The 24,027-nt window shown below is 40.4% G+C and overlaps 1 protein-coding gene across 1 annotated transcript; it reads right to left on the bottom strand.

Moving 5' to 3' along the window:
* Positions 1-309: 309 nt before the first annotated feature.
* LOC306952489 (protein-glutamine gamma-glutamyltransferase E-like) lies at positions 310-21,447 on the bottom strand (the record flags this gene model as incomplete). The annotated part of the gene is made up of 13 exons (XM_079543201.1): positions 310-457; positions 2,489-2,622; positions 2,818-2,975; positions 3,720-4,025; positions 4,652-4,897; positions 5,366-5,469; positions 6,343-6,478; positions 6,634-6,811; positions 8,185-8,313; positions 8,803-8,921; positions 9,237-9,479; positions 9,763-9,934; positions 21,370-21,447. The coding sequence occupies 13 exons, from the start codon at positions 21,445-21,447 to the stop codon at positions 310-312; spliced, it is 2,151 nt and encodes a 716-aa protein (XP_079399327.1).
* Positions 21,448-24,027: the final 2,580 nt, after the last annotated feature.

Genomic DNA, 24,027 nt, shown 5'->3' with positions numbered 1-24,027 from the left:
CAGCCACAGTCAGAAGTAATGATTTCCAAACAAAAGCAGACACAAGTCAAGCAATCAGTCTCTGAGTAGAAGGTAAGATATTCTGTTTAATTAACATGGATGTGCACAGTAGTAAGTGAACCATTCCACAGTTTATTAAAAATTACAATGTAAAATTTTAATGATATAAAGTTGATAAACCCGTATCACAGGAAGCAAGGACTTTGTTCTGTTACTTTTCTCCTAGTTTTCTTGTACATTTCTTACACCATTTTGTACAACGTCCCTGCATTTGGTAGGGACAAAGATCATTTATTGTGTATCTTCCTGTTAGTCAATCACCTTTACAGTTTTAAAGGCCTTGATATCTGCAAATTTATCACAGGAGAAATTAACAAGCAGATGCTTGGAGCCCGTCTCAAAAGGGGTAAGTTTAAATTTTGTACTGGATATCTCTTTAGCTTTCAGTGGTGGTACGCTAGAAATAGAAAACAAAAGAAAAAATATAAGCTGAAAATAGGCTTATGCATCACATGTCAGTTTACTCTTTAGCCATTTCCATCCTGTTGTAAGAACTCCTATCAGCTCAGTCTAAGATGGTCATGAAAATAGTGTGCAACACTTAGCTATTTGACAGCACCATGCTGGACTGGGTGGCTTGACTCCCATTTTCAACAGTGGAGAGCCAGTCAATGGAATCAACTTCAGATTGAATATTAAGAATAATTTCTTCTTTCATGTTCCAGAACTGTGGCTCTGAGGGACATAGTCAGAGGCCATGTTGGGATGGGTTGAGGTTGAGCTTGTTGATCTTGAAGGTCTTTTTCAACCTGTTTCTATGGTATATATTTAAATACTCAAGACCATGCATTAAGGACTCAAAAAACATGCAGTAATCCAGATAAGCTTACTTGGGATGAGGGTGAAAACATACTCATCTCATATAAGAGAGAGCTTCATGCAGAACAGGAAGCATAAAATACATCATTGTGTTGAATGAGCTGGAACCACAAGGAGTATTGATGCAAACTCCTGAATTACAGTAGATTGTAGCAACGTGAGAAAAGTGTTTGCACACCAGGAAATTCTAAATCGACCTTAAAATGTTTTATACTAGTATATTTTATAATTCTAGGAAATCCATGTTTATGATTTTACCGAAGAGTCTTAGCCTGTGATATTTTGTCTTGCCTGAGTATAAAGTTGTATACAATATGTAACACAAGGTTAGTGAATTCCCTCAAGGGAATAGGGAATATATGAGATAGATATAATTGTTCAAGCAAGAGTGACCATCTTAAGTTGCTGTGAATGGTTTTTTGTTTGGTTTTGTTTTTGTCAGTGTGCATGTATGTGTTTATCACAGAATCATAAAGATTGGAAAAGACCTCTATCATCCAGTCCAGCCACCCACCTACCACCAATATTACCCACTAAAACACGTTCCTTAGGACCACATGTACATGTTTCTTTAACACCTCCAGGGATTACATGTTCACTTGTGTTCACTTAATCAGCATATTTCCATATCACAGGTAGCTGGGATCTAGAGTAAAAGGAACCCATTTTTTTCCTAGTCTTCTCATTCCCTATCTCAACATCATCTAGAACCTTTCTGACTCAGTTTATTAATCTCCCAACATCATTATTTTGTGGAGTTCTAAAAGCAGAGCTTGAAAATCAATGTACTCATAGTTCCTGTTTTGGAAAATCTTTATTTATCATAATATTCACTATTTTCCCTATCCTCTTCCTGCCTGCCTTAAGTATTTATGTTCAAGTTCCAGACCATAGTAAAGTAAATCCAGTCATCTAAGGTGTAGACTGCTGGTCCTGGCTTAGTCTGTTCTCTAATGTTCATCCTCTTTAGTCATGATTTATTGTGCCTGGAATAGCTACACATAGAGCATACTTTGGGCTGTTTTTTCAGAAGTGCCACTCTTTGAGATCACAGCCTGTCCCTAAACAATCTGTGTTCATTTGTGTTTACAAAGCTGGGACACTGGTGCATCTGCTTTTTACATTACACAGCTACCTGTCTAATGTAGATGCAAATTGTTTAGAAGGTTGACCACTCAGACTGGCACTCGTAGTCCATTTTAAAAACAAAACAGAAAATCCTGGTTAAAATGCAGAATAGTTTGGGCATAGTGTGGACAGAAACACTCATATCTTATTGCTAATCCTACAGTCAGAACAAGAAGGTCCAACCCGTCTGGCCCATAGCAGCATACACTGCTTCAATAGCATTTATTGCATGGGCATACATAAAACTTTTGCTGGAACTGTCGTGGCCTGTTGGGTAGGGAAGAAAGTTCTATCAAATTGTAAAGTAATTATTTGCCCTCCCAAAGTATGGAGTCAAAGCCTATGTGAGATGGAAAGGCGATTTAAAGTTGTGTGCTAAAGGAAAATTCTGTCTCATCCTTGTGTTTGGTTCAAAGTCATCCATGGCTGTGTTCTGGATTAGTTATCTTTAGTAGCAGGAAGAGGCACTTTTTGTACTTACTCTATCATAAGGATTCCTCTCAGCAGGTCACTGCCTTCTACCTGCAGCACACAGTCCTTCACTTCGATATCAATGGGATTGGTAAATACCACTTCCACTTCCACTTCTTTATTCACTTTTGCCTCACCGAGTACCTGAGCAAAGAAAATACTTAAAAGGTCAGATTGTCAGCATTGTCAGTCATGTCAGAAGAGGGATTACTATGAGGAACTGTGATGAACCAAGGCAGAATATAAGCAGAACATCTCTTCCTGAGAAAGAAAGTGCCTAAAGGGCTCATTTTCCCCTTACTCTGCCACTGCATTTAGAGTAAAGGGAGAATAATTCACCTGTATATCAATGGCAGGGTTGTCCAGGGCAATGTGTCTTTGCACCAGTACTTGAATCCCACCTTCTACGTGACATAAAGCTGTTACCTCAATTGCGTTATCTGTAGTTAACTGCTGTTGATATTCAGCATAAGATATCTTAATGGGAAAATGTTTCTCTGTGGAGGGAAAAAAAAATAAAAAAGGAACTAATAAGCACTTTTGTAAGGGAACAGACTTTCTACCCAGTATTAATCCAGGGATGGGCATGCTCACTTTTCTGGGCAGCAGTGCCAGGGCCTCACTGCCCTCTCAGTAAAGGATTTCCTCTTCACATCTGACATAAATCTCCCCTCTTTCAGTTTAAAGCCTTTCCCCTGTGTCCTATCGTTATCTGTTCGCGTAAAAAGTCAGTTTTCATCTTTTTTATATTCTTTATGTACTGAAGGGCCACAGGAAAGTCTCCCTACGGCCATCTCTTCTCCAAGCTGAACAAGCCCAACTCCCTCAGCCTGTCTTCACAGGAGAGGCACTGCAGCCCTCTGAGCATCTTCATGGCCCTCCTCCAGATCCACTCCAATACCTCAACATCCCTCTTACCCTGGGGACCACAGGTCTGGATGCAGTACTGCACATAGGGGCTCATGAGGGCAGAGTAGATGGGGACAATTCCCTCCCTGCCCACTGCCACCCTCTGCTAATGCAGCCCAGGACACTGTTGTCCTTCTGTGCTGCAAGCACAAATTGCTGGCTCACTTTCAGCTTTTTATCCATCAGGACCCTCTGCAGGGCTGTTCTCAAGGAGTTCTTCTCCCAGTTTGTAAATGTCTCTGATTGCCCCAACCTAAGTTGACCATCTCCTAACACCTGCTTATTGATAACTTTTAATAAGAATCGTGTGATTATTTGATTTGAAAAATTACCTTCCTCAGGAGACAGAGAGACAGACAGGGAGTCCTTCCAGATCTCACGGACTGGTCTTCTTGTATACACAGTGCTCCAAGCAGTCATATTTACTTGAACAGATTTAACTTCAGATTGTAAATTTGCAAGAACCAGAATTAAATTGAGGTCTTTTCCGACTTCTAAAGGACCTGCCATCTTAAACTTTCCTGAGATATCAGGCTTTTGTTCAATTTCCTTTGGTGTTGGTGCTGTAGGATCAAACTTATCCTCAAGTCCCAGCTTTTTGCGGGCTTTTTTAAAAATATCTCTTTCTTTTTTAGAGCCTGTTAAAAACAGCAATGAAAATTACCCTCAACAGTTAACAGCTAGAGACTATTCAGCAAATCATAATTCTGTACTTAGAGAGCAACTACCACACTTAATTTTCTGGCTTTGCCCTCAGCAATGTCGCTGTCCCTTTAGTAGCATCTTCTTGTAAAACAAAATCTTAAGTCCAAAATTTTACACCCTTTACATTTCTATGGTTGTTTATGGTTGTAAAATGTATGGTTTTATTTGCTAATACAGAAAATGCTCCTTAAGTAAGGGAAGGGCAATGGTATAATGTGGTCTGTTGACTCTGACAAACAGCCAACCACACACCCAACATCACATTCACTCCCCATACCTGCAGGATAGGTAGAAAATAGAAGAAAGGTGAGAACTATGGATCAAAGTTATTTGGACTTGCCTTATTTAGGTCCCACAAAGCAACTACCTATCAGAAAGTGGAGGGCATTATTTTTTACTCTTTACATTCTCTTTTCTTTTCTGCTAGAACTGAATAAATTTAGTATAAGTTTTCCCCTTACCATATAGATGTCCAAAATTGCCAATCAAGTGGCTTCTATCACAAAGTTTATGTAACTTTTCTGGAATGAACCAAATATAGAACTATGAAGTTTTTTACCTTCTTCATATTTATAATCACTGGTGATATCTATACGATCATTTCTACCAACTGCCTTTGTGCTGATGAGTTGGCCGATTACTGTCGACTTGTTGAATAATAATGTTTTCTTTCTAGTTGCAGGATCATAATTCCAGTACATACAGTCTGCATTCACTTCTGCAAATACAAATGGACAGTCGTAGTCCAGATCTACGTCTCCTTCTTTGATGGCATTCCTTGAGGCAGGACCACACTGATAAATTCCTATGGCATCAAGAAAATAGACCTTAGAACTAATCGATGGTTTTAAAGTAAGCAGATTACTGGGCAGATATTTATCAATGACTCTTGAATTACCAAGTGCTGGTGGCCCATTCTGGCCGTTTCATCCACACAGACCCTCATAGATCGTATTTACCCAATAATCAGTGTGTCTTGCATTTATTCTCAATGTGCACTTGATCTATTTTATAGCATTCATTAATCTTCAATAGCTCTAGGCACCTACATTGGAAATATAGAAAGAGCTGCAGAAGACTGGCCCTAGAAACCTAATTTGCTTCTTGGGATCCATAGAGGAACTGATGCTTTTTTAATTAGGCAGAAACTGTCATTCCGCTTCTGAGCAGGAGAAGAAATTTCTTTCACAGCAGTTTTACAGTTCATTTTTCTCTCTGAAAATGACTGACTTTATGATATTTCAGCATTACTCCTAGAATGAAATCTGTGTACCTCCACTTTCTTCTTGGGGAGTTGCATCCAGAATTTGCCATCCGCTGTATGAAGGGCCCAAGTCACTGCGGGAAAACCAGCTTTCATTCCAGACATGGAAATTCCTACATTCAAGAATAAATAAAGCAAGCCCATGGTACGTGTTTCTGCATTTCTATTCACGTTCATTAATTAGTATTCTTAGTTAGAAGTCTCAAATGCTTTACCTTCAGAAGGTTCTTATCTGTGACTGATGACTGTCATTCTGATTCTGGCAATCTTACTTATGCAGGAGTTGAAAATTGCATTGTGGAACTATTTTCAAGATGTCTTGAGCCTCTTTTTCACCCCCCCAAAAAAAGTTCTGAGCCTGTGGACTTCCTTAGTTTTAGCTGTGCTTCTTATTGTACAAAACTATAGTATTTTTGTAATCTTCTCTTTGATTTAGGACATGTACAGAACAAGCAGGAAAGCAAACAAGGTAAGCAGTGAGGAGCTACACTCTTCTTTGCTGAATGAAAGCTTATTTCCATTGCATTTGTTACTTAGTATTGATAATTATTTTCACTGCAAATTATTTCACTGCAAGAAATATTTCTCCTTTCTCCTTTTTAGGAGAAGGAGAGGGGAGCTTGTTCTATTGAACTCTTACAGTTTAATGTGGTTTTGGTTTTGAAGAATAACTTCAAACAAAGTTAGGTTCCAATATTTGATATTTCCAGTGTAACATCCCATTTTTTCAGTAATGTGTGGCAGCTATAACTTTGTCTATCTTGGCTTCAGTTTGCTGTAGTAACTGATGTTAATTCTCTGCTTTATTAAGAAAAAATGAAAATACCAAATTTTGTGGCAGCATAATATTTGTTGATCCTGTGCATGTAGTTGTTTTAAAGACAATTTTTCAGTAGTTAATAGAGTATTTGTCATCAAAATCTATACTCTGCACCTGAAGACTATAATACTGACAGGTCCTATTACTAAATACTGCAGAACCTTACCAGACACTGTCAGCTCCCTCGTTCAAATGATTTCCAGAAGCATCATAAAACTCATCCACACGCAGATTTGCATCTGCATCGTGGGCAGAGCTGAAGTTTGTAATTGGACGAGTGGGAATCCCCAGACATCTAAGCACTAAAGGGAGAATGGAAAACCACAGTCAGAAAGCACCATTTCCAGAATACGATGTTTGATATAATAGATGAATATTCTGAAATATTTTCATGTAGAAAGTGTTATTAGTGCACAGACACTGTGCAGTATCATTGTATGCATTACATAAATCATACCTGTAGTTAATACTGCTGCAAAAACCCAACACTGTCCATATCTAACAGGCTTGAATCCTGATTTCTTCCAGTTTTGCAGGATTTCACCACTTCCAGTCCAGCTGCTTGGACTTTTCCCACCATCATAATTTCCACTCCAGTTTCCTTGTACCACCCCTTGGTCATCATTGGCATTGACCTGTAAAAATATGCACAAAATTTATGATAACATAAATCAAGAGCTTACAATAGATGAAGTAGTGGTGGAGGAGGGGACAGGAGAAAAGCTTTGAATGACACTTTAATGGACAAAAGTCATTGCTTACAGTTGGCCTTCAGGAGGAAATCTCATTGTTTCAGAGAAATTATAGAAGTGTCCTCATAAGTAATGAAAAGAAATTAACCACTGTTTCTCCCACCCAAGTGCAGTAGTACTCAGCAAGATGACACACACAAGTTTATGGTGAACCTTTCTGTTGTGAGGTGGCAACTTTACCACTGTGTGATAGAATGACATAAATGCATATAATGCAGTGAATCTGTCAAAATGTGCCTGCTTGATAACAGGATGAACTCTTAGCAAATGTATAGACAATGTTAAATTAGGGGAAGGGGCAGATATAAGAACTGCAGAGTCCCTTTAAGCATCTTGAATACTGGGTCAACAGAAATCTCATGAAATCCAGTATGAAAATATGTAGAATTCAGGATTCAGGGCAGGAAAACCCAATGCATTAGTACAGGCTGGGAAGTAGATTGCTGAGTGACAACTCAGCTGAAATGACCCTGGGAGTTACAGTAAGTGCCAGAAATTATCAGAATACTGAAGGAAGCTGTTACAGCTCTTTAATTATCACTGTGCCAGGATTACTGTCCAGCTCCTCTTTCAGACTTCTCAGTTCAGGGGAATGTTGTGGCACTGAGCAGGGTCCAGGAGATGGGCCTACCAAGATGGTCATGAGCCCTTAGAGCACAGCACTTACAAGAAGCTGAGAGTGCCAGGCTAGTTCAGTCTAGCAAAGATGAAGACAAAGGAGTCTATAGTAAGAGCTTACAACTATTCATATGGGGCATACAAAGTCAGGAGTCCAACTTTTCTCTGCACTGGTATGTTACATGCCAAGAGGCAACGACAGGAAGTTGTAGCTTGGGAAGACCATATTGGACATAAGAGAAAAATTAGACACTAAGAAGACAGTGCAGCTCTGGATTGGTTACCCAGAGGGGCAGTGAAACTTCCATCCTTGGAGATTTTCAAAACAACTTGACAAATCCATGGATGACCTGATCTACTGCCCCAGTAGACCCCCTTCAAATGGGAAGCTGGATTAAAGACCTCCAAAGTGCTCAGCATAACAACCCACAACATAGCTTTGAGTTTGCATACTGGATATCAAAGTGTTAAGTGTGAGACATACATAAATGAGACAAGTCTGGAAGGCTGAGACCAAGACAACAACTTAGGAATTTCCCTGGCCCGCATTTCTGCTTTGTGGTGCATACAAACACTGGCCTAAAATTTTCTGAAAAGTGAACAGTCAGTAGTTTGGACTTTCTGAACATGTTGTTTACCATTGCACTGAGAACACGGCCCAGATATTTGGGATCATATCGGCGAGATACATCTGTGGCAGGATCCTTACGGTAGTTCAAGCTTCGATCCAGCATGGAAAGGCAAATACTGAGGATATCTGCTTGAAACTATGTTATAGAAATACGTTAGTGTATTAGAAACACAGATCATTCTACTGTGCTAAAATATACAGATAAGTAGAATTACGTGAACATTTAATATTTCTTTAACCATAAGATGAAACTTTGCAGCTCAGCCAAGAATTCCACATAAAAATGAGCCATCAACAAACCGTGGAGATTAAAACTCTTAAGAGATTTTCAAAACTCAGAATGTGTGGACTGGCAGCCAGGCCTGTGCCATTCTGTGATGCTCCACTTTACTGCGCAGCAGACTCTTAGGACTCTGTGTGCTAGCTCATATCACCAAGTAGTCAACTGCAAATTTTCTCATCAATCAATATAATAGAAGTTGAAGTGAGTTCTAACTGCATTACCAGACTCCTGATCTTCTGAGGTGTATGGCTGTGATAAACATTAAAAAATAAACATGCTGATCATCCAGCTTATGTGAAAAAGAGCACAAAGCACTGGCTGCTGGTTCAGTGCTGTGTTTACCTGGCCAAAGTTCCATCCAAAGCTGTTGATATGATTATTGTTGCCAGCAAAAATGATACCAAACTCTTCTAGCACATATTCCTCACACTCTGCCTTGTTAGGCATGAACACATCATCACCTGAAAAGCCAAAGGAGAGATATATACAATCACAGCGGGCAAAATAAATAAAAAACCTGCAGGGTTTTGGCAGAACTTAATCTGCATTTTGGGGGGGGAGCCAGAGGATCTCCATTCAGTACGTGATACAGAGTTGGTTTTATGTAGCAGAAGGTCCTAAGAAACCATTGTATGCTTTTCTTTTCTCACTGCTAGGTTATGTGGTGAATGTTCTATCCCCATACTGCAGAAGTGTAGGTCAAGTGGAGAAACTGGAAATACTAATCAAACTACAAGTAAATCAGTTCTTTCAGGGGAATGCTGATATATTCCTACCTGAAGACCAAGGGTTGAAGAGCAAAACAAAAGTGCCAAGGACTACTGGAGACGAGCTGCCAACTGAAGTACTTTGAACACTCAGCTTGTAACGTCCAATGACAGCATTAGCTGGGCTGGAAATGGAGATGCTCACGGAGTGGGAACTGGTGGACTGAAGAACTGCACTCCAGCCCTCCTTGCTTGCTGTGCTGGAGATACCAAATGTGGCTTGGGTCTTGGCCTGCTTGGAGGGTTTTGGACCTTTTAAGGAAAATAAACAACTTTTTTCTTTTCAGCTTGCTGTAACTTGTCAAAAAACCCGTCTGATTTTTAACCCTTCTATTAGATTAATATGGCATATGTTTGAAAATGAAAGAAACTACCTCTGCTAGCTGAGGTGGAAGTAGTACGGCAAACACTTCAGACACTATTTAAAGCAGCATGTTGGTTCTGAGGTATTAACTGCCTACCATATAGCACATACCAGGCCAAAAGAATGTGGCTTAGGCATTGCAATTTCTGGGAACGACGTTGGGAGCCATACCTGTTTCTGCGATGAATGTAAAGGTTTGCTCAGGGTGTTCTGTTCCATTAAAGGTGATTACAAAGGCCTGACCTCTCCTCACAACCAACTCTTTGCTAGAGAATTTACTTGTGTGGTGATCTCTCCCATTTTCTTTCACATGCCAGTCAGTACTTGGCTGCGTCAGAGCTAAGAAAAAGTGAGAAGTACATTAGAAGGAGGAAGAAGCGCGTAAACAATTGCAAGAATTTCATGTTACTTTCTGTAAGTAGCTAATAAAAATGTGAAGTTTCCACCACAGTAAGTTATTTCTGAGCATTTTATTCTGTTTTGAGAGAGAAAGAGAGAGAGAGAGAGAGAGAGAGAGAGAGAGAGAGAGAGCTTACACCTTTACAAGATTATTAAAAACTATCTGCGTAATTATTAAAAAAGTAGTATATCCAGTACTAAAGGAAAATCAGAAAAGAATCTAAGAGGAAAGAACTATGAGAGAATGGAACACCTGTGAGTTGCTGAATACAGAATCCAGCTGAACTCAGCTAATTCTGTCATGGTTTCATTCATTCTATGACATGATGGCTTAATAAGAAACGAAGAAACCAGAATGACCAGAAGGATGTTTCTGCATTTTAAATCATGATGAGTTCCCTAGCCACATTTATGTTACATGTATCTCTGATATAAATACCAGTTCTTATCTGTTGAAAGCACCTAACAAGAACATAAAATCAGAATTATTTGAGTTGGAAGAGATTATTAAAGAATCAAACCAACCCCCTTGCAATGAGCAGGGACATCTTCAGCTCAATGGGTCATTTGACAGTGGGAGAGATGACAGAATTGGAGAGAAAACACTATTAAAATCATATGTGTGAAATAATATGGTGTGGAATGCTCTTGTGTGCAAGCTGTAGCTTTATCAGAGGCCAAAGAACAAGCATCTGAGGTTGGTTTGGCTCTGACATGGACAGAGCCTATGGAGGGTTCATTAGCAGAAGATTAACTTGATGATTGAAATGAAGTGCAGAAGTACAGAAGGAAAAGATATCAGTGTGTGTGTTCTTTAAAAATTATTTTTTAAATAAGTTAAAAATAATATTTTATTTTTAAAATAGTTTTTACTCTCTTTCTCCTTCCTCCCCTTCCACTTCATAGAGAGGAAGAATAGGAAAGTCCTTAGTAGTGGGACTGGGTTGTTACTGAGTAAAAAATCAGCATCCTGTGTTCACCTTGATTCATCCATGGGGAGGTGTTCTTTGCAGCATAATCTTCAGCTTATCAAGTCAGGCAAGCCTTGAAATAACTACATTTGTAGCCTAAGAAATACAGTCACATTTCAAATGGGGGGAATACGTTTTGCTTTTTTTTTTCGTCTAGGTAAGCGGCATGTACTTTGATTTTTTAGGAATGTACCTATTTAAAAAATAATAATTTTTAGAAACTCAGCAATAAAGCACATCTGTTATAGAACAGGCTCAGAGGTGAGGAAAACTTGTCTTTAGAAAGACAGAGATCAGCTGCCAAGGTAAATGCAGCAAAGTAGGCAATTTGCATAAACATAAATTTTAGCAGCAAATCAGAAACAGACAAACAAAATCCTTACATTTTTGTATGCTCTTAATTTTATCTTCAGGTTTCAACCTTTTCTGTGCATTCTAACCTCCCTCTGCCTTTTCAATGATACCTTCTCCAAATTGTGCTTCTCCTGTTGTGTCAGATTTGTCGGTCTCCCATTTACACTGGGCTGACAACTTAAAATACCTGCAAACTCTCCCTTCGCATTCAGAGCTGAATACACATCTTACTGATGTAAGAGAATAACAGAGAACCACAGAAGGGTTTGCCCCTTGCTCACCTTGGCCCATATCTGATCGATATGTCCTGTAAGAGCAGCTCTGGAGTTTTCCTCTCAATGGCCTCCTCTACTTCTGTTGACTCAAGGAGTAATTGGTGCCTTTCACTTCTTTAAAGTCTACTTGTAAAGCTTTTCCTGTGGGAGGGTGGAGCTTCAATTGCTCTCTTTGCTTTCCAGCCTTTAATATGAACAAAGGGGTTGAAGATTCTTTTTTTTTTTTCTTCTCTTTTTCCTTCTTTTTTTCCTTCTTAGGCTCAACATTCTGATCGCACTTCCCTGCAACCTAACTTAGAAACTTGGACAGTATCATAGAATGGCTTAGGGTGGAGAGGACATTATAGATCATCTGGTTCCAAGCCTCTGCCATAGGCTGGTTGCCACCTACCAGATCAGGCTGCCCAGGGCCCATCCAACCTGGCTGTATTTATGCTTAGAAATCTGGATAGCCATTAAAAGTTTCTTATTGTGTTTGAATTTATAAGTATTTCAGTGTTCAGTTGTTTTTCTTTCTGTTATAATAACAACATTCTAGTAAAAGCATGCTGCTTCTTGCACCACATTGTTTTTAATTTGGAATTCCTCGTGAGCAATATTTACAGTGACATTCTTCTAAAATTAATTCAGTGAATCCATTTTTTTCCTCGAGCTACTTCTGTGAATGCTTCTCAACACTCAGGATCAGCAGAATTTTTGGGAAAGATAGGACAGTAGTTTTATCACATGAAAAGTCTAACTGTAATTTTAAAAATAAACAACCTTAATTCACATATAATTGATTGTGCATTTGTTTCAGGGTGGGAAAGCAGTCCTTATCTTCATCTTTAAGATGAAGACACCAACAAGGTGTCTTTCTTCTGTATTCTTCCATACATATCCCTGAAGCACCATGTTACAAACATCTGGACATGACTTACTGGGGACTGCCTCATTCCCTTGGGAAATTGGACTGTCCTGTCTCTCCTCTCATTCCTTTGTCGGATAATTAAGCAAGGAATTTCATCACCAAAATCACTCCTGCAACCCTAGGTGCAGGAAGTCAAGTATTTTTCTACATTTATACTATATTTGTAAACCTCTAGGGAGGGCCCTGGGGCCCTGGAATAGCAATGTGGACTGACCTGTGTCAAAACTCTCCAGGATCAGAACCTGCTGATGTAGATTGGTCAAGTCTATAAGGAAAAGCACTTGGCTGAGATCTCTTCTAGGTCCTATATATTGCCCAAGAAACGCTTCCTTTTTTTTTCACTCTTCATCCTCCATTCCAAAGGAGGTGCTCCTGAAATGTGGAGTCCTCAGTACAGGAGAGAAGTAGACCTGTTGGAGTGCATGCAGAGGAGGGCCACAAAAATGCTCTGAGTGATGGAACACCTCCCTATGAGCACAGCTGAGAGAGCTGAGGCTGTGCAGCCTGGAGGAGAGAAGGCTGCAGGGAGACCTGAGGGTGGCCTGTCAGTATCTAAAGGGGCTGTGAGAAAAAGGACAGACTCTTTAGCAGGATCTGTGTGATAGGACAAAGGCAGATGGTCTGAAATGGAAAGAGATTTAGATTCAATATAAGGAGGAAGGTTTTAACAATAAGGGCAGTGAGGCACTGACACAGAACACCCAGAGATAAGGTGGTAGCCCCGTCCCTGCAGACAGTCAGGGTCAGGCTGGAGGAGCTCTGAACGCTGATGGAGCTGTGGGTGTCCCTGCTCACTGCAGGGGAACTGGGTCAGATGGCTTTCAAAGATCCCTTACAACACAAACGGTTCTATGATTCTATGAGAATACCTCACTTAACAGGGCACATGTTACAGCGTGCCAGGAAATTCCTGGAAACTCAGATTTTCCCTTAGGATCTTGGCAGGAATGCTATGGATTTTTTCAGATGGGATGTTGATAGTGACATATACTAGCACAGCAACTTCAAAAACTACCAAGGGACCAGCACCTAGAAATGAATCAGACTTCCCAGACAGCTCCCACATAGCCAGACATGACCTGGTGCTTACAGCCTATTACATTTAAATGTAATCCCCTACCTCTCCCACTTATACACACATCCCTTCCACTGAACTGGAATAAAGATGTTATTTGGATGTTGTAACTTACAGTTAGAGTTGCACACTCATCAGAGCTACCTCTTTGCAAGCTCCGTTCACTGTTAGACTCTGCTTATTTCTTCTAAGAACTTCAATCCAGCATGACCCATCCTATGGCCAAGCACTCCTAATTCTGGTACATAAACAAGATGCTTGCAGGTGTGACTCACACCTTAGTGGTAATGACACAAAACTGAAGACACAAGCAGAGATAATTGAGTGTGAGGCTGTGAAACAAATTACTGAGTGCTTAGTAGCAGTAATGTGCTGCAGACTGTCAAAACTCTTAGGGAAAAAAAGTATTGTCAAATGTACAGGACCATTTACAATGCTTTTCCCATTCTTTAGGCATCACCTTCCTTTCTCTTTCTGGATTCTGTTAAACCAAGTCCAGTACAGGCTGGCCCACAGATGCACTGAAACTTTCTGGAAGAGTGTTTGTATTTGCAGGATGTGTGATTTTGGAACACATTTGTGTGCATATGTGAAAGCAGTCATGGGCACACACACCTGTGCACATATACCTGTGCACACACACACACACACACACACACAGCTTTTTACATTAAAATTGTGCTTGGCACTTTGAGGAGAAACCCTGGGTACTTTTGACTTCTCTAACTGAACTTGGGCTTGCAATATGACCTGGGTATTTCACAAGCAAGAGCTGGCTGTGATCAGCAAATAACAGTTTGTTCGTTAAATGCTGCTATTGCTTCTTGCATTTACTGTAATGAGAAAATTGTGGTTAAGAAGGACACACTGATGTATCACGCATAAAAAGGAAGTTTTTAGGGACTGCCTTGCCAAAATGGCAAAGTTAATGTCTAAGCCATTGGCATATCATTGCTTAAAAGGAAGTGTTACAATGCAGAAACAATTACTTTGTGGTTGTTTCCCCATTGCTACAGAGGAAAGTTTTTACTGTCTATTTTACTGTCCATACAGTTCTTCTCTTAAAGGGATTTTCCTAATCACTCCAGTCTTTCAGATTGCCTATCAAATTGTGTTTGGCCATTTATTTGGTCTGCTGAGAGGAGGAGATGGATGAGGGAATCAACAGCCTTATGCCCACTGTGTCCACCTGATTCCCTCCCAGCCCCTGAACAAGTGGAAATCTAGATGATCTCACACTTAGCAGATGCAGTCATTAAGTAAGCACCGTCAGGCCGGGCAAACAACAGATGCTGCTGATGAACACCAGCACAAGTAGATCAGTCAATAACGTGAATTATTTCAGTGATTGTAATGGATGAATACTTGTATCCTAAGAGTTTCTGCAATTGAGTCTCATCAAGCTTTTTGACCATGGTGTAACTCTGCCTGTTTTAATCTCCACGAGGGGAAAAAACACCTCTCATTTCTGTACTTCATCCTCTGCTCTATGGATGGTTGCTTTTTGATTAATTTCCTAAACTTTTCTAGTTAATATCACATAAATCCAGCAGAGCGTGAACTACATGCCTGGAAGTAACTCCGTTTTTACTGAGTTCTCAACAAGTTGGACCTAAGCAAGAACAAAGCCAATCTTGCTACAGTGTCTTGATTTAATATCTTTCTTGCTATGACCTTACTCCTGGACATCTGTACTGATTTGTCTGTATTATAAAGTCCCTTTCACAGTAATTTCAACATATAGTTAAAATGATATTGCATTTTGCTGACTCTGAATCTCCAGGAAGGAATGTAGTCCGTATCTGTGCTCATGGCACAAATATTCTCATTAATACAAGATTAACTCATACTTGAACAAGCCCTCGATTCATTAAGTTTCACACTACAAGATAGTTAGCAGTTTGCCATAATTTCTCCTGCTCTATTTGCGGTTTTATAATACCTGGTTCTAGCACAGTAATGGACAGATGATCTTTTTTCCTTGTTGGTGTCTTTTGAAAAATTCAGGAAAGAAAATGCTGAAATAACCTACTCAAAATCTCAGTATGTAGAACACTTCAACAGTTCAGAGCCTTTTACAGATAGTAACCCTACAGAATAAAAAACATACGGTAAATTATTCACTTACCCATCCCCTATTCAGGAAGAGATTTATTTATTTGTTTATTTATTTATTTACTTATTTATTTGCACTTACCAGCCATGCTTCCTTGCTCCTCTGTGTCTTGGGCTTTGTATTTCTGTGAGCAACTGTAGAGGTTTATGATAAGACTTCAAGCTTTGGCTGCGTGGCAGCATTTATAGAGAAAACTTTAGGCCTCTCCTTCAGCTCAAACCAATTGTAATTCACATTAGGTGGGTGAGGCAGGTAAGTCATTCCAGTGGGCATGTAAACTTCCTAGTGACCATATATTAGCTCATGGGTTTTAACACACCACACTTATGCAATTCAGGCTATTTATCCCGAGGGTTGACTGAGATGCTCGGAAAAGTAGAACATTTAATTGCATACCTGGAATCCAGATTTTCACATCCAATGATGCGTCACTTGGGAAGAGGAGAGGAGATTTTTTGAGTCAGAATGAGTGAATATCTTTTCCTAGCATGATCCACAGATGAGTGTTCACAAAATAAAAGTATATATTCCTAATCAAATTAATATAGCTCCCTATGCATATGCTCATAAGTCTTACAGTGAAACAACAGAACTTTTCACTCACCTCAGTAGTCCTTGATTTGGGATCACTGAATCTTTTTGGGCTCAGTGATGCTTTTGTGTCAGTCTCCCCTTAGAGTCCCTGTGAACAAATAGCAACAGCATTAATGCTGTACATGTCAAGTAAGCTGCTATTAAACTGATGAACCACTGAATGGTGAATAGCTCTGAGGAGTGGATCTCAAGCAGTAATTCTCCCTGCACAAAGGGAAACTTCATCCTCATAAAATTAAAGAAAACACTCATTTTGTAGCAGGTACAAATTAAGACTGTAATTTGTGCTTCTGTGGTGATTACTCAACTAGTTTCTGACTATAAAGGCACAACATTAAAAGCTAAAATACTTTGATCTGCATGTACAAGGAGGGTGTTTATAGATACAAAGAAAATGAATTCATTGGCATGATTCATGATATTTCTCTTTTTTTTCTGGCTAATTTTTCTTTTTTTGTTTGTTTGCTTTTCTTTTTCTTTTTTTTTTGTTGTATTAGTCTTCTGGCTATTTGACTGTGGATCTTTCTATCTTTTTATATGGGAACTTCCATTTTTTATGCTTACTCCAATTTGATTAAGGTATTTTGTCTCATTTTGCTATTGCTTAATCTCACTTATCTACAATGAGGAGCAGAGCCTGAAGCAATCTCAGGAATGTTAGTACTCACCTTGAAGAACTTGAAGAGTGAAATTTTCATAAGATGAGGAATGGGAAAGCGTAATACCTGTGTATAATACAATGGGGTAAGAGCCATGGGAAGGAGCCTAGAAATTGCAGTTTACATCAACTAATTTAGTCATAGAATCATAGAATGGCTAGGTCGGACCTTAGAGATTATCTGGTTCCAAACCCCTTTGCCATTGACAGTTCCTGGAGAATAATGGAATAGAGAAACTTGTTAGCTTCACCAACATGATTAAAATCTACCATGGACTTTTTAAGAAGTCAGCCAAGCCCACCCATTTTTTTTCCCTCTTTCGTATAAACTTTAATTTGTAGCAACATCCTACATGGTATTTTCATAACCATATGAAGACATTATTTACACAAAATTTCTGTGAGCTAATGGCATAATTTGCAGGAATAAAGCAAATGGCATGTTGTCCCAATGTTTCACTGTCCAACTGGAAGGGCGTAGCAACAGCAGAGCCAAGAAAAGCTGTCTTGGAGCTTTCATGTTTGCTAAATATGCCCTGTCTGTTGTTATTAGGACTTCAGATGAAATGTTGTGTCCAACCCTGAGCACAGAGTTGAATCAGTCTAAAACAGAGGCAGCTATGGAGATGTGATGACAATTTTTCAAACGTGAGGTGGTTACAAAAAGAGGAGCCTAAAAATCTTTAGTCTGTCATAGAAATGCTAAGGTTAAGTATAAATTAAAATGTTGGCAGTGAGGATAAGTGCTGGACTAGACCCTCTATGGAGGTTGTAAAAGCATATGTAATTGTTTTTCACTGGAGATTAAGAATGGACTGAATGAACGTTGGGTGAGGGTAATATAGACGTGCAGTCAACCTTACCCCAGGGAACTTATTTTGATGTCAGATCTGTCACAGTGACATTTTCCCCCTGTTGTGTATTCTTGGTACTTGAAGCTGAGCTGTGTCACATAGAGAGGGCCTTAACATAGGTGTCTTACATATCACATCTTAACTGCTCATTCCAAGGAAGGAACTGAATGTTTTGAACAGAAACAGAGGAACGTAAGCACAGTATTTAGCAGTATAGAATTGGAGGTTCTTGTTTCTGCCAATACAAATGAGTTCCCAAGGCTGGCTGGGAAGCCCCATGGCACTTTACTGCTCTCCTTGTGAAGGGGAAATCTACCCCACTTTCAGTCCCTTCAGAACTTGCTCCCTGAAAGAAGGAATTTATATGACCCTAAAATAATCATGTTATCCTCTTGTGCAGAGAAAAGCTGCCTCCTTTATAGAATCCATTAAAGTTCACTGGCTTTCTGTCCCTTAGAGCAATGAATTTCACATGCTAATTATGAGTTGTGTAAATAATTCTCCAAACATTTCCTTTCGCATTTAAGATCCACGAGTTCTTAACAGTGTCAGTGTTGAAAGGTGCCCACGGCTTTCCTTCACTTATTGCTCAGTGTTTTGCATTCCTGTCATTTTTTATCACCCCAATTATGGAATTTCAGATTTTTCAGGCTCTTGTCATGCTGATATCTTAGTTTGAATATGCCATGTATTTCTGAGACTCATTTAATTTCTTCTGTATACTTTATGATATGAAGAACACACTACCAGTAAGCATTGTGACAATGACTATTAGTTATTTCCTGATCTATTTTTTATTGATCCTTTTTTTTTTTTTTTTTGTGGTTTTGATTGGTTGGTTGGTTGGTTTGTATGTTTTATGCAATGCTCAGCTCAGCCCACAAGACTGCATTTTTGAATCCTGTACAAAGAAATATGATGCATGGGTATATAAAATGACAAGATCCTGGACAAGTTGTTGAGAGGTGTAGATGGATAAAAAGGTGCATATTAGAAATCTTTAAAGGGTTTCTAATTCAATCTGGTGGCTGTAATCCATAATAAGAAATGTAAAGATTGGAGTGAGTTAAATTAATTTGCAAGGAGCTTGTAATTGTTCAGGAGCTGATAATTGCAATGAAAACTCCATAATAGATGGGAAGACAAGTGAAATCAGTTGTTCGAGAGAGAATACTGCTTTCTGGAGGTAACAGATCAGCCTGTATTTGCATCTTAGAGTCACATAATTCTCTTTGCAGATTTAAAGAATTGTTAAACCATTGAAGATGGTGCATCGTATGACCAATACTACTGGTTTTCTTTTTCTTTCTGGAAAAGGAAAATGAAACATCTTTAGTTGAACAACAAAGTAAATGCCTTCTATGTTAAGATAACTGCTAGATTCATCAGCAAAAACTTACTATTTGGACAGGATTTGCTTTTGAAAGTCTAAAGGCACTTTTAATTGCAAAAGATGGGGATGGATGTGGATATGGAATATGTTCTTATTTGCAGGTATTTTATCTTTTTTAGTATTCATCTTGAGTCTCTGGAAGCATAAGAATTTCACAGCTTGAGGCCATTCCCTCTTGTCCTCTTCCTTGTGTTTTGCAAAACAATCATTGGCGTGACTTGATGACACAGGGAAAGAACAAGTCACAGGTACCAAATGTCCCTCAGTTTTAAACAGCAGCTGTTGGTATTAACAATAATGATATATTGACTATTGCAAACGATTTTACCTTTTCTCTTTCCATTCAATTTAAAATACTCAGTAATATTCTCTCAGTATCCAAAGGGAAACAACAGGGAAGAAGGAGACAAACTCTTTAGTAGGGTCTGTGGTGATAGAACAAGGGGAAATGGTTTCAGGCACAAAGAGGGTAGATTTAGTTAGATAAGGAAAAAATCTTTTACAGTGACAATAGTGAGGCACTGAACAGATTGCCCAGAGAAGTGATTTATGCCCCATTGCTGGAGGCTTTCAAGGTGAGGCTGCATAAGGCCCTGGGCAACCTGATCTAGCTGTGATGTCCCTGTTCAATGCATAGAGTTGGAATACATGGCCCTCAGAGGTCCCTTCCAACTCTAAGATTCTATGATTTTGAGAAACCATAAAATCTGAAGTGCTTTTTAACCTGCAAACTGCATTTCATACCTGAAGTCTGTTTTCCAAACCTCACATATATGAAGGTAAACTGAACCACTCATTTTATTGCCCTCCTTCTGTCCAGGCTGCTTGCATTACAACTCTTGAGATATTACTGTACAGAAATGTTTAGGACATTTCCTGTAATTTCATACTTGAGAAACCAGCTTGTCTTAACAGTTATTTCTTCCCTTTGAACTGTAAAATAAGAACTTCTTGGTGCAATAACAGAAATTGTAAATGTGCCAAATCTCCTTTGGTTAAATATATATATATATATATATATATATTGCCTCAAAAAGAGAAGCTATTGCAAGCTTGCTGTGTCCTGCTGTCCCAAGAAGCTCCCTCCCTTTCTTGACATGGTTCTGTAACCATGTGATATTCACTTTTATTTTAAATTTTGAATATGGTAAAGCTAATTAGAAGGTTGTATAAGAGGGGAACCTGATTATGTTTTAAACAAAGCTGATTTCAGTCGCCCCTGCTTGTTTTCCTATTGATTTCATTATCCAGTCATATTTGTTTTCCATGCCAACATGCTAACGAGGATGAGGATGTGTATGTCTGCCTCGTCCAACCAGCATGACTTGTGGTGAAATGGGGTAAAGGCCTCCAGATCTAAAGTCACCATCATATTTTGTGGGTTCTTCTGGCCAAGTAACCGTGTGGTCACATCGGATGTCCCTTTTGTACCCTTCAGGTCTGTGGTGTTTGGCTGCAATACACTTTTAGAAATGGGGAAAGCGATGAAGATTACAGGAGTGGGAATTGGCCTACCAGACAGCAGCTGTCCTTCCATCCTCCATCTCCTGGAGGCTGATCTTTCTGTCTCTCCCTGCAGTTTACAGCTGCCTTCACCTCACCTGTTGCCCCCCAGTAACCACACCTACCTTCATGTGGGATTAGTGTTGGAGGTGACTTGAGATGTCCCTTGCTAAAAGAAGGTACAGCATTGAGGAAACCTCCAGAGTGGAATACAGTGAATATACAAAGAATCTGTTCCACGATGGCTCCCTAGGCATCGTGCCCTACAACCTTGGATGCTGGCAGCAGCAGGGGAGCTTGATGTGCCTCTCTTGCCCCCCATAGGAACTCCTACTGGGTGAGATTTGCACATCAGATTATAGTGAAGCACTTCCCCAGGAAACTCAAAATCACTATAGAGTTAGTCCTTCATTTAACACATTGCAGCTGTGTTATTCACATTTTTGGAACTCGCACGTGCTCTGCAGACAGCGTATTTACCACCGGCAATCCAAAAGAATCTGCAGTCTGTTGCTTCAGTAAACAGCACAACTCGTCCATCCGGCCCTCTGAGTTGTCTTGGAACGCGACCAAATGCCTTCGAGTGGGGGGGGGAGGGGTGGTCCTCACTGAGCGCTGCTGCCACCTGCTGGAAGAATCATGGTACTACAGGAGCTGTGTACAACAGAGGGCTCACTGCTGCCGCCTGCTGGGGAAGAGGCGATGTAGATGCTGATCCACGCATGAATTGCAGCGCAGACTCGCGCCCCGCCATCCCGTACATGCGTGAGCAGAGCGGCACCTGCAGTACCGCATTTCATCCAACAGGCGGCAGTAGCGAGCACCTTGGCACTGGTGCGCATGCGCAGCGCTGGGGCGGTCTTAAGGAAATTTGCCTCTCCCACGGTGGAGCACTTGGGGCGCGCCGGAGATGTTGGAGTGCCGGGCACCTGGGAGAGCTTCTGGCTGTGGGTTCTGTAGGCTTGCAGCTGCCTGCCTTTCAGATAAGTCCAATGGGTGAAGGGAATGGCAGTCTCCTATCAGGACCTTGCTCCTGTAGAGCTGCAATCTTCTCGAGCATTTTTCTCCATCTCTTTGCAGTGCACTGTGCTATACGTATGGATGCTTGACCTCTCCTGGCTTCTCCTGGCATAGCCTGTGCTGTTCCATTCCTTGGGCGTGTGTCTGTGTCCCATAGCTGGGCGTTGCACTGCAGCCACTCCAGGTTCCTGCCCAGCTCCCTGGCAGTACAACACAGCAGACTCCCTACCCATATCCCCACGTGGAGCATGTCCAAGTGTCCCTGCTGGATGAGGAGCAGCAGTGAGAGTCCTGGGGTGTGCAGTGTGCTGGGCTGTGCAGGAGTCCTCAGGAAGAAGGAATGTGAGGGAGGAAGGCACGCTGGGGTGGGGTTTTGTCCTTCACCACAGCAAAGCCAGCCTCAGCCTGGTACCTGTGATGTCTGCTGGGCGGGGAAGGGATGCAAAGTAGAAGAAACAAAATTAAAATGACAAGGAGCTTGGAGGAGGTTGGCCTAGGGAAAAATAGATGCACTTTTTGCAAATGGGATGGGAAATCCCAGTGTTGCAGAGAGACTGAAAAAAAACAGAGTGAAGCCAAGTGTACATCCCATAGCGCCTGGGGATGCTGAGCAACTGGTGGGTAAATAACCATTGGCTTTTCTTCTTTGGCATGAGACAAAGCCTGGCTTTGGAGGTGCCCCCAGGACCCTTTGTGCTTTGTCCTTTTCCCTGAGTCATTCCTGCTCTTGCAGCTGTTGCTTCCTACCAAGAAAAGCTCAGTGTGGCTGCTTATCACTTGCTTCATTGCATTTGTATGCATGGCACTCAGCAATGGCAATGCCCAGCATGGATCTCCCTCTGGTTCCCCCTCACTGAGCTGTTGTGAGTTTTCTTGTCCTGTGCCCCAAACCAGGGAAAGTTCTGAGCTGAAGAGAAACACATGTTCTCAGCCTCAGACGTGGTGCTACACGTGGTGCTATTTCACCCTTCTGCTTAATCCTTTTCTCCATTAATATTTATCCACATAACATTTTTCTTCATTTAAACAAAGTCAAAGCCTTGCTTTAAATATATATATATATATATATATATATATATATATATATATATATATATATATATATATATATATATAAATTTTCTCAAAGCTGTGGGAAAGGCTGAGGAGCACTGTGGCAGCCCAGGTGAAGCTCAAGATGCATTGGTGCTGGAAGCCTCTCAAATATTGTCCCTTGAGCTGTTGCAGTTCTTGTTTTTCTCAAGCATACACCAATATCACAGAACCTGACAGTGGTTTACATTGTCAGACTCCTGCTGACTTTGTGTATCCATCTTTCGCCAGTTAGATTTGAATCAGTTCTTTGGGTTTTTCATGTTCTTATTTGGTAAACTTAGGTCAATGTTTTGAGGAACTCGCGCCCTAAAACAGTCTGTGGATATAAATCTACGTCAAATTAATCCTAAGCCAACATTTTTCAAGCTGGATCTTGAGTGAGAGAGATTTTTAGTTGATACAAACCAGTGAAAATTTATGACAAAAGATTGCTGGAAGTGTTGAAGGAAACAATCTGCTGAAATATTTGTTTCTCATGACTGAAGTCAACAACTGGAATGCTGGTTTTTTTTTTTGTTTGTTTTTTGTTTTTGTTTTTGTTTTTTTGTTTTTTTTTTTTTAAATCAGTGGATTCTTGAAGCCCTGCTGCATCAGGAAAACAGCTGTACATGGCTCCCAAAATACGGGGTGTGCTCCTACAGGTAACCATGTAACTGCAGAGCACGTGTGAGGTTCTCATAGAGAAATCCTGTGTGTGGCAGGAAAGAACATGGAGGTGAGCCCTCATCCACCCTCCTGTACCAAGCCAAGATCAATATGTCTAGACCATTGCTGACAGGTGCTTACACACCTTCTTGATAGCGTTAATGTCTCCATCCTTCAGCCTCATTAGACAGTCTGTTCCTGTGTTTCATCTCTCTTATGCTTTGCAAGTTTCTCCTAACAGCCATCCTAGTCTCCCTCCCTGCTATTTTTGTCTGATTCCTAGCAAACATAGAAAGTAAGTCCTTGCTCCTCTGCAGGATCCTTGTATGAAAACTGTTACTCTCACCTCTGTTTTCTGTTTTCATGAGTTAGCTGGCCTATTTCCTTCCATCTCTCCATAGAGGTTCTTTTTTACACCTGTGGTCGCTCCTGTTGCTGCCCTCTGGGTTCTTGCCAGCTGGATCCCATCTTTCTTGATGAACCCAAAGCCAAATGCAGGATTCCAGCTGAAGCTTTACTAGTGGGGAGGGTGAGGTTTGTTTTGTGTGTCTCATGTACAACTTTTCTGTTTATG

The sequence above is a fragment of the Tetrao urogallus genome (assembly GCF_951394365.1).
Source record: "Tetrao urogallus genome assembly, chromosome: 16".
NCBI lineage: Eukaryota > Metazoa > Chordata > Aves > Galliformes > Phasianidae > Tetrao > Tetrao urogallus.
Note: the sequence above shows the minus strand (reverse complement) of the source record. Positions and strands in the feature narration are given on the sequence as shown.